The sequence below is a fragment of the Salvelinus fontinalis genome, chromosome 23 (genome assembly GCF_029448725.1).
Source record: "Salvelinus fontinalis isolate EN_2023a chromosome 23, ASM2944872v1, whole genome shotgun sequence".
Lineage (NCBI taxonomy): Eukaryota > Metazoa > Chordata > Actinopteri > Salmoniformes > Salmonidae > Salvelinus > Salvelinus fontinalis.
The window spans coordinates 22,324,173-22,335,413 of NC_074687.1; the positions used below are offsets into that span (position 1 = coordinate 22,324,173).

Below are 11,241 nucleotides of genomic sequence, written 5' to 3' on the forward strand. Positions count from 1 at the left end.
CTTTCCATTTCTAATGTGTGTGTGTGTGTGTGTGTGTTGTAGTTATATATGTACCAGTTGTTCAGGAGTCTGGCCTACATCCACTCATTTGGGATCTGCCATCGGGACATCAAGCCTCAGAACCTGCTGCTGGACCCTGAGACGGCTGTGCTCAAACTCTGTGACTTCGGCAGGTCAGTTTGAACTATGTGAAAGAATATGCATTTCTCATTAGCTTTGATTGGCTAGTATTAGGATGAGGATGATGATGATTATGGCAGTGATGGTAATGATAATGAAGATGACTATGATATTGATGACTATGATGATGATGATGATTGACGAGGAGTGTATGTGACTGACAGTGTGTGGTGGTGATGTTGTGTCTCCAGTGCTAAGCAGCTGGTACGTGGAGAGCCCAACGTGTCTTATATCTGCTCTCGCTACTACAGAGCCCCCGAGCTCATCTTTGGTGCCACCGACTACACCTCCAGCATAGGTGAGCTAACATCTAACCGCTTACAGCTGAACCCCATTGAAATTCATATACACCCTAGCATATATAGGCTAAATGCTAACCCTGTTTAAAGTCAAACTACACCTCTAGAGCAGGTATGCTAATCACGACATCTTCCTGTTTATGCTCCGCCCCCTCTACAGATGTGTGGTCAGCTGGATGTGTGCTAGCAGAGCTGTTGCTAGGGCAACCAATCTTCCCTGGCGACAGTGGAGTTGATCAGCTGGTGGAGATCATCAAGGTACTGATACTAGCCTGTCAGTTAGGATGTCTGTCAACCAATTCTCTCTATTTCATCGAATGAAAGTTGGCACACTCACCTGTCTCTCTCTCTCTCTCTCGCTCTCTCTCTCGCTCTCAATTGTCCCTCTCTTCACTGCTCATGCACTCTCCTCTTTTTGTCATATTCTTCCCCTCATTTGTCTCTTCCTCCCCTTCTTCCCCCTCTCTCTCCGTCTCTCGCTCCCTCCCTCCCCCTCTTTCTCCGTCTCTCGCTCCCTCCCCCTCTTCTCTCTGTCCATCTCTCCCTCCCACCCCCCCTCTCTCCCTACCTCCCCTCTCTTTCTCCATCTCTCCCTCCCTCTCTCTATCTCTGTCTCTCCTTTCCCCTCTCTTCTCCTCTCCTGTCTCTGTGCTGTAGGTTCTGGGGACACCTACACGGGAGCAGATCCGAGAGATGAACCCCAACTACACTGAGTTCAAATTCCCCCAGATTAAGGCACACCCATGGACTAAGGTGAGTCAACAGGTACAGGAACTCTTTTACTACTCTACAATCCACCCCCTCCCCTAGCATCATCTCTCTGTGCTCGCCACACCAGCCTGCCAGGCATTCATCTCTGCCATCCCATATATCTGTATCCCCTAATATCCAAAATAAACCCCTTCACCTAGACACTTCATGATGGGCCCCACCTAGATTTGTAAGGATTGGATAGGTGTAAGCTATATGGTAACAGTTGCGTCTAGCCCCACTAGCTTACTGGTAGGCTAGCTGGGGTTTCTACCATATTGCTTACAACCATCAGATTATTTCTAATCTGCAAGGGCACATGACGAAGACCTCAGGTCAGGTCGGTGATAACCTCAAGAAAGGGAGTTAGCAAAGAGGACATTGTCACAGTATTTGAACAGGGCCCAAGTCAAATGGCAAATGAGCAGTGTTGTAGAGCAGGTCCTCGTGGCGTCTCCCTAGACTCCACCTTGTGCTTGTTCTCTAGTACTGCATCCTCTAGCCACCCAGTCTCTGTGCTGCCTGTCTAGACCAGGGATGGACAACTTCAGTCCTCGGGTTCTGATTATTGTCATACTTTTGCCTGAGCCCCAGCTGACACACCTTACTCCCAATAATCAACTAATCCTGATCTTCAGTTTAAAATGCAAATAGTTCAATCAGCTGTGTTTGCTAGGGATGGGGAAAAAATGTGACACCACTCCAGCCCCGAGGACTGGAGTTGCCCATTACTGGTCTAGAGTCTCCTACCCTGCTTCTGTAGGGCTGCGCTCTTTACACTTGAACTGGACAAATACAGAGGACAATCTATGGACAATGAGCCCTCCTTGTGGTTTTAACAGACACACAAAGTTTATAATATACAGTCGTGGCCAAAAGTTTTGAGAATGACACAAATATACATTTTCACAAAGTCTGCTGCCTCAGTTTGTATGATGGAAATTTGCATATACTCCAGAATGTTATGAAGAGTGAGCAGATGAATTGCAATTAATTGCAAAGTCCCTCTTTGCCATGCAAATGAACTGAATCACCAAAAAACATTTCCACTGCATTTCAGCCCTGCCACAAAAGGACCAGCTGACATCATGTCAGTGATTCTCTCATTAACACAGGTGTGAGTGTTGACGAGGACAAGGCTGGAGATCACTCTGTCATGCTGATTGAGTTCGAATAACAGACTGGAAGGAAGGAGGGTGGTGCTTGGAATCATTGTTCTTCCTCTGTCATCCATGGTTACCTGCAAGGAAACACGTACCGTCATCATTGCTTTGCACAAAAAGGGCTTCACATGCAAGGATATTGCTGCCAGTAAGATTGCACCTAAATCAACCATTTATCGGATCATCAAGAACTTCAAGGAGAGTGGTTAAATTGTTGTGAAGAAGGCTATAGGGCTCCCAAGAAAGTCCAGAAAGCGTCAGGACCATCTCCTAAAGTTGATTCAGCTGTGGGATCGGGGCACCACCAGTACAGAGCTTGATCAGGAATGGCAGCAGGCAAGTGTGAGTGCATCAGCACACACAGTGAGGCGAAGACTTTTGGAGGATGGCCTGGTGTCATCAAGGCAGCAAAGAAGCCACTTCTCTCCAGGAAAAACATCAGGGACAGACTGATATTCTGCAAAAGGTACAGGGATTGGACTGCTGAGGACTGGGGTAAAGTCATTTTCTCTGATGAATCCCCTTTCCGATTGTTTTGGGCATCCGGAAAAAAGCTTGTCCTGAGAAGACAAGGTGACGCTACCATCAGTCCTGTGTCATGCCAACAGTAAAGCCTCCTGAGACCATTCATGTGTGGGGTTGCTCACTCACAATTTTGCCTAAGAACACAGCCATGAATAAAGAATGGTACCAACACATCCTCTGAGAGCAACTTCTCCCAACCATCCAGGAACAGTTTGGTGACGAACAATGCCTTTTCCAGCATGATGGAGCACCTTGCCATGAGGCAAAAGTCATAACTAAGTGAATCAGGGAACAAAACATCGATATTTTGGGTCCATGGCCAGGAAACTCCCCAGACCTTAATCCCATTGAGAACTTGTAGTTAATCCTCAAGAGATGGGTGGACAAACAAAAACCCACAAATTCTGACAAACTCCAAGCATTGATTATGCAAGGATGGGCTGCCATCAGTCAGGATGTGGCCCAGAAGTTAATTGACAGCATGCCAGGGCGGATTGCAGAGGTCTTGAAAAATAAGGGTCAACACTGCAAATATTGACTCTTTGTATCAACTTCATGTAATTGTCAATAAAAGCCTTTGACACTTATGAAATTCTTGTAATTATACTTCAGTATTCCATAGTAACAGCTGACAAAAATATCTAAAGACACTGAAGCAGCAAACTTTGTGGAAATTCATATTTGTGTCATTCTCAAAACTTTTGGCCACTACTGTACACTACCGTTCAAAAGTTTGGAGTCACTTTGAAATGTCTTTGTTTTTGAAAGAAAAAAAGTAGTTGGCAGCTTCATTAAATATTCCGGGATGCTGGCCTTCTAGGCAGAGTTGCAAAGAAAAACTATATCTCAGACTGGCCAATAAAAATAAAAGATTAAGATGGGCAAAAGAACACAGACACTGGACAGAGGAACTCTGCCTAGAAAGCCAGCATCCCGGAGTCGCCTCTTCACTTTTTACGTTGAGACTGGTGTTTTGCGGGTACGATTTAATTAACCTGGCAGGACTTGTGAGGCATCTGTTTCTCAAACTAGACACTCTAATGTACTTGTCCTCTTGCTCAGTTGTGCACCGGGGCCTCCCACTCCTCTTTCTATTCTGGTTAGGGCCAATTTGCGCTGTTCTGTGAAGGGAGTAGTACACAGCGTTGTACAAGATCTTCAGTTTCTTGGCAATTTCTCACATGGAATAGCCTTCATTTCTCAGAACAAGAATAGAATGAAGAGTTTCAGAAGAAAGGTCTTTTGTTTCTGGCCATTTTGAGCCTGTAATCGAACCCACAAATGCTGATGCTCCAGATACTCAACTAGTCTAAAGAAGGCTAAATCTAAAGATTTACTTCGCCACCATGGCCTATTTATTGCCATTACCTCCCTTATCTCACCTCATTTGCTCACATTGTATATAAACTTATTTTTCTACTGTATTATTGACTGTATGTTTGTTTTACTCCATGTGTAACTCTGTGTTGTTGTATGTGTTGAACTGCTTTGCTTTATCTTGGCCAGGTCACAGTTGTAAATGAGAACTTGTTCTCAACTTGCCTACCTGGTTAAAGAAAGGTGAAATAAAAAATAAAATAAAAAAGGCCAGTTTTATTGCTTCTTTAATCAGAACAACAGTTTTCATCTGCGCTAACTTAAGGGTTTTCTAATGATCAATTAGCCTTTTAAAATGATAAACTTGGATAAGCTAACACAACGTGCCATTGGAACACAGGAGTGATGGTTGCTGATAATGGGCCTCTACGCCTATGTAGATATTCCATAACAAATCTGCTGTTTCCAGCTACAATAGTCATTTACAACATTAACACTGTATTTCTGATCAATGTTATGTTATTTTAATGGCCCCAAAAAATCGCTTTTCTTTCAAAAACAAGGACATTTCTAAGTGACACCAACATTTTGAACGGTTGTGTATTTTTCTATGTATATCACCCTCACCTTTGTGCCGACCCTTGTCAGTTAAGTTAGGTAATATCTGTAACATTCAGTAGTTGATAATAATTACATTCTCTTTCCATTTCATATCTATTAGCAGAAACTGAAATCCTCCTCTCTCCCACCTGCTATCATGACCGCATACATCATTGTGTTCATGATACTAGTTTGAAATTGATTGGTTAACTGATTCTAGTCTCGCCTTTGTGATTGGCTCCCTGACTCGTCATTGCGTTGGATTGGCTGCTAGGTGTTCCGGCCCCGCACGCCCCCGGAGGCCATTGCCCTGTGCTCTCGACTGCTGGAGTACACGCCCACCTCGCGCCTCACCCCCCTGGAGGCGTGTGCACACTCCTTCTTTGATGAGCTGAGGGACCCCAATGTCAAACTGCCCAACGGGCGAGAAAAACCCTCTCTCTTCAACTTCACCACCCAGGGTACAGCACCTTGTCAATACACTCTCTGCCTGTCTCTTTTATCTGCGGTACGGAGAGTTTCTTCTCTTACATGTATAATGATGAGGTCTCTCTGTCAAGTCTCTGTACTAATGCTACCTGCTGTAATCTGTGTGTGTGTGACCTATGTGTGAGTTGTGTTTTCATGTGTTTTTCTGTGGTGGATGTGATCTGCTGTAATCTGGTGTACCGTGTCTCTCTCATAGAGCTGTCCAGTAATCCCTCGCTGGCCAACATCCTAATCCCCGCCCACGCCCGCTCTCAGGTCGCCACCTCCACCCCAACCAACGCCAACGCCACCGCCACCACAGGTTGACCCACACCTCTCCATCCCTCTCCAACTCTCTGTCTATGTTCTCTCTCTCTCTTTTCTCTCTCTGTCTCTCTCTCCCAGGAAAATGTCTTATTAAAAACACCTGTTTACTCATTGTGTAAATGAGTGAATCATTTTCCTCTCCCTACTCTCCTGTCCTTCTTTCTAGATGGTAACAGCACAGATCGCGGCCCCAGCACCACTACCGCCTCAGCCTCCAACTCCACCTCCTGAACCCCCCCCCACATCGCTCCAATCAGGGGTGCACCTGGGTGCCAGCTGTAAGAATGATGACATGGCAGGGTTTAAAACAGATGACCACAACAACACAACTAACTGAGCCCTCCACGTCACCCATTTAAGTGTTTGATTTCTGCAACCTATTCCACTGAGGACATCTTTATGGTCTGTTAGAGGGAGGGGGTGGTGGGGGCAGGGGGAGGCTGATGAAATATAAGAGTATTCATATATAAACGTACCATATATACACAATACTAGCCTGCTAATGTTTCCAAGAGGACAATCTATTTATCAAAGTAATTATCTGTCCCCTCACCCTCCTACTCTTACTTGTCCACAATGAAGCCCCCCCCTCACATTAAGGATCAGTCCCTCCCTCTCGCCCTCTCTCTACACCACACCCCTTCATATCCTCATCACTTCCCCTCTGACACCCCCTGGTTGGGATGGCCACCCAGGCTCCTCCTCCTGTAGTGCATGGCCTGAGTATAGTTAGGAGCACCCAGAGTGACCTTTCACCCCTGCATTGACGTCCACACTTTTGCTAATTAGGCATGAGGCACACATACACACACATACATTCTTACCAACACACGCCGATGCATGAAGGTCCTGATATATGTGGACAGTCCAATCAGAAGGGAGGTTTTGGATGTTGTCAGAGGTTTGCTTGGGGTTGTTTTTAAATGGTTAGCGAACAGTTTTATTCTGTTTTTATTTTATATCCCCTTGGCTTAGGGTGGGCGGGATCATGTCAGATGTCTATGGTTCTGTGTGCTTGTATTACATTTACACTGAGTGTACAAAACATTAGGAATACCCCCGTTCTACAGGGATGCTGGCCCATGATGACTCCAATGCTTCCCACAGTTGTGTCAAGTTCTCTGGATGTCCTTTGGGTGGTAGACCATAAATGATACACACGGGAAACTGTTGCATGTGAAAAACCCAGCAGCGTTGTAGTTCTTGAGACACTCCGGTGCACCTGGCACCTACTAACATACCTCATTCAAAGGCACTCAAATATTTTGCGTTTCTCATTACATCTGTCACACATACTGTACACAATCCATGTCTCTACTGTCTCAAGGCTTAAACATATTTCTTTAACCTGTCTCCTCACCTTTATCTCTATGCTGAGAAGTGGATTTAACAAGTGACATCCATAAGGGATCATAGCTTTCACCTAGATTCACCTGGACAGTCTGTCATGGAAAGAGCTGGTGTTCCTAATGTTTGTACACTCAGTGTATACATACAGTATATCACAAAAGTGAGTACACCCCTCACATTTTTGTAAATATTTGAGTATATATTTTCATGTGACAACACTGAAGAAATGACACTTTGCTACAATGTAAAGTAGTGAGTGTACAGCTTGTACAACAGTGTACATTTTCTGTCCCCTCAAAATAACTCAACACACAGCCATTAAATGCCTAAATCGCTGGCAACAAAAGTGAGTACACCCCTAAGTGAAAATGTCCAAATTGGGCCCAAAGTGTCAATATTTTGTGTGGCCACCATCATTTTCCAGCACTGCATTAACCCTCTTGGGCATGGAGTTCACCAGAGCTTCACAGGTTGCCACTGGAGTCCTCTTCCACTCCTCCATGACGACATCACGGAGCTGGTGGATGTTAGAGACCTTGCACTCCTCCACCTTCCGTTTGAGGATGCCCAACAGATGCTCAATAGGGTTTAGGTCTGGAGACATGCTTGGCCAGTCCATCACCTTTACCCTCAGCTTCTTTATCAAGGCAGTGGTCGTCTTGGAGGTGTGTTTGGGGTCGTTATCATGTTGGAATACTGCCCTGCGGCCCAGTCTCCGAAGGGAGGGGATCATGCTCTGCTTCAGTATGTCACAGTACATGTTGGCATTCATGGTTCCCTCAATGAACTGTAGCTCCCCAGTGCCGGCAGCACTCATGCAGCCCCAGACCATGACACTCCCACCACCATGCTTGACTGTAGGCAAGACACACTTGTCTTTGTACTCCTCACTTGGTTGCTGCCACACACGCTTGACACCATCTGAACCAAATAAGTTTATTTTGGTCTCATCAGACCACAGGACATGGTTCCAGTAATCCATGTCCTTAGTCTGCTTGTCTTCAGCTTTCTTGTGCATCATCTTTAGAAGAGGGTTCCTTCTGGGACGACAGCCATGCAGACAAATTGGATGCAGTGTACGGCGTATGGTCTGAGCACTGACAGGCTGACCCCCCACCCCGTCAACCTCTGCAGCAATGCTGGCGGCACTCATACGTCTATTCCCCAAAGACAACCTCTGGATATGACGCTGAGCACGTGCACTCAACTTCTTTGGTCGACCATGGCGAGGCCTGTTCTGAGTGGAACCTGTCCAGTTAAACCACTGTATGGTCTTGGCCACCGTGCTGCAGCTCAGTTTCAGGGTCTTGGCAATCTTCTTATTGCCCAGGCCATCTTTATGTAGAGCAACAATTATTTTTTTCAGATCCTCAGAGAGTTCTTTGCCATGAGGTGCCATGTTGAACTTCCAGTGACCAGTCAGTATGAGGGAGTGTGAGAGCGATGACACCAAATTTAACACACCTGCTCCCCATTCACACCTGAGACCTTGTAACACTAATGAGTCACATGACACCGGGGAGGGAAAATGGCCAATTGGGCCCAATTTGGACATTTTCACTTAGGGGTGTACTCACTTTTGTTGCCAGCGGTTTAGACATTAATGGCTTTGTGGTGAGTTATTTTGAGGGGACAGCAAATTAACACTGTTATACAAGCTGTACACTCACTACTTTACATTGTAGCAAAGTGTCATTTCTTCAGTGTTGTCACATGAAAAGATATACTCAAATATCTACAAAAATGTGAGGGGTGTACTCACTTTTGTGATATACTGTACATACACAGTTTATATATTACTTTGCATTATGTACAAATATATATATATATATTTAACTTCAATGGTTCAGAATCCATAACGGTTAGTTGTTGGCTCACAGAGCAGGGGCAATATTTGCTACTGCCTAAAGACATGAAGAGGCAAGGTGGTGTGATTTCTTTGGCTAGAAAAGCCTTTTTTTCAGCAGTCACTTTCCTGTTTTTCTGTATGTAATTATTGGTATGTTAATGCTGTAGACAGGACTAGAAAAATTATTTTTTATTTATCTCTATCAGATGACTGTGTTGTAATGCAGTCAGTTTGGAGGGGATGTCTCCCCCACACCTTCTTTCTGTCTCTTCAGATGAAGACTTTTTCTTCCAAACCAACCCCTAGCTTCTACCCCCTTAGCATTTGATTTGGAATTCAGCCATGGAGAGGTCTTTGTTGTTTCTGGCTAGATTGCGAGGAGTCCTCTGTCACTCCTGGCTCTCTTATTGTGACCACTGACTCACTGTTAGTACAATGTTCATCAAATGTTGTTCCAACGTTAATTGAACATTAGTCTAGCATTCTTCTCTTTCCTTTATCTCTCTCCACCTGAACCACACACGCACCTCTCTGGCACAGTCTCTGAGAGTAGAGCGTCTTACTTACCCAGACATATTCACACAGGTTCAATACCACAACACAACTACACTGTGTATATGTATACAGTTCATATGCTCCTCACCAAATCCTGACTCATATTTTAGTTTTTTATGTTTGTTAGTTTCTTCTGTTTTTATGTTGTGATCATGGTATGTACAGTATATATATGTAGACCCGTGTCCTGTTTATGAGCAAAAACAAAGATATGGGGGGAGAAAAGAAAAGAAGAAAAAACTAGACTTGTTTGTTGGATATTGTAGATGATGATGCTTTATCCAGCCATATAGTTCAATCTTTACCTGTACATTACAGTAGATGACAGCTGTATTATTCGAACAATACCTAGTCATGTATAGTGTATCTATAGTTTGGAGTGCCTTTTCTTTCATACACCTTCGCCTTGCCCCCCTTATCTCCCACCCCACCCCTCCCATCACATAACCTTACATCCTCCTTAGGTGCTGTTGAATTACTTTCTGCCCCCTCCCCCCTCCTCTCAGATCTCAGTTTCAGTCAAGAGTTGTGCCAATGTTAGTTAACGTTAGAATTTCTCGCTTTCTCTGTATGTACAAGTCATCTTCAACCTCCTTTTCCCCATGTTTAAAGCTTTTTGTTACACATTTGTTTTTAAAACATGATCTATATATAGTTCCAGATTGTTGTCCTGATTTGAAGAAAAGTCTGTGTTTGATTTTAATCAATGGTTTCACTAGGGTGCAGAAATATTTTCCACACACACAACAGAGTCAACATAGCATAGACATACATTAGAGTACATTATGTATTCAGTCAAAATGATGCTTCTGGTATCAAAGCCATTACGCCTATTGATGTTGTGACAAGCCATCCTCAGAGGTAATGCAGTACCTTGTATCTCATTGTCTACACACCCCTTCTCTTTTCCACCCTCCATCCCTCTGTGGTCTGAGGTGTTTATCATGTCCCCCTCCAGTGCCATCCCGTCCTGTTTGCTGTAATATTTGCGTTCATCAACGTGTTGCTATCTATCCCACCAGTGTGACCACTTCGCCTCTCTCCCCTGACTCCAGTTCAACCAGAGTGAACCATGTCAATCCACACCACAACCGTTTCAGTTACCAAAACAAAGACAAGCAAGGATAGTGGACTATAATATACCGACTGTGGCATCGTCACACTCGTGGCAGAAGAATTTGCTAACCGAGTTGAAAGAAAAAATAAGAAAAGACGACGGAAAACTAACTGTATAACAATACCACTACTACTTGAATGCCTCGGTTTGTGACATTTTATTTCATTTTTAAATGTTTTTTTTTTTGTTCTGTGAAGGTATCCTAAATGTTCGCCCCTGTAAATACTTCCCCCTGCGTGCCCTGAGGAATAGTTCCCTGGTTTCCTGGTACTGTCATTTGCATTAAATAAAGAGTAGGATAGCCTGGAAATGAACAAGCCTTGACCTCTGCCTGTGTGTCTGTGTGTGTGCTCTTGCCCTGTTGTGACATCTGTCGTAGAGCTCAGTATGTACAGTAGAACAGCAGGCTATGACTAACAACACACTACAGTAGATGACTAGCCACATGTGGCCACAGCCCATCCACTTCATCCAGCCACACAATCTACATCAGGGGTGGGCAATAAGGGATTTCAAAATTCAGAGGAGGATTGGTTTGGGATCGATTTGTTTGTCAAAAGGCATTTGCGGGCCTGGAAAAGGGCAGTTATTTAAAAACGTATAGGTCCATTATAATTTCAACATACTTTTTATGTATGTTTAGGTGTTCAAGAGTAGCCTGGAGTGTTTTTTTAACCCAAAATACTAATATTCCAAATGATTCAAACCTCCCGTGGGACAGACTGAATGGTCTCCGGCCCA

At 44.4% G+C, this 11,241-nt stretch overlaps 1 protein-coding gene across 1 annotated transcript in view; it reads left to right on the forward strand.

The window, feature by feature from the left end:
* Positions 1–10,817, forward strand: part of LOC129821592 (glycogen synthase kinase-3 beta-like) — a 63,624-nt gene extending 52,807 nt beyond the window's left edge. The window contains exons 4-10 of the mRNA XM_055879241.1: positions 43–173; positions 372–478; positions 640–737; positions 1,137–1,232; positions 5,109–5,295; positions 5,520–5,624; positions 5,796–10,817. Coding sequence (XP_055735216.1) covers positions 43–173; positions 372–478; positions 640–737; positions 1,137–1,232; positions 5,109–5,295; positions 5,520–5,624; positions 5,796–5,860 — 789 coding nt within the window. The 3' untranslated portion in view covers positions 5,861–10,817. The remainder of the gene's footprint in view (positions 1–42; positions 174–371; positions 479–639; positions 738–1,136; positions 1,233–5,108; positions 5,296–5,519; positions 5,625–5,795) is intronic.
* The last annotated feature ends 424 nt before the right edge of the window (positions 10,818–11,241 follow it).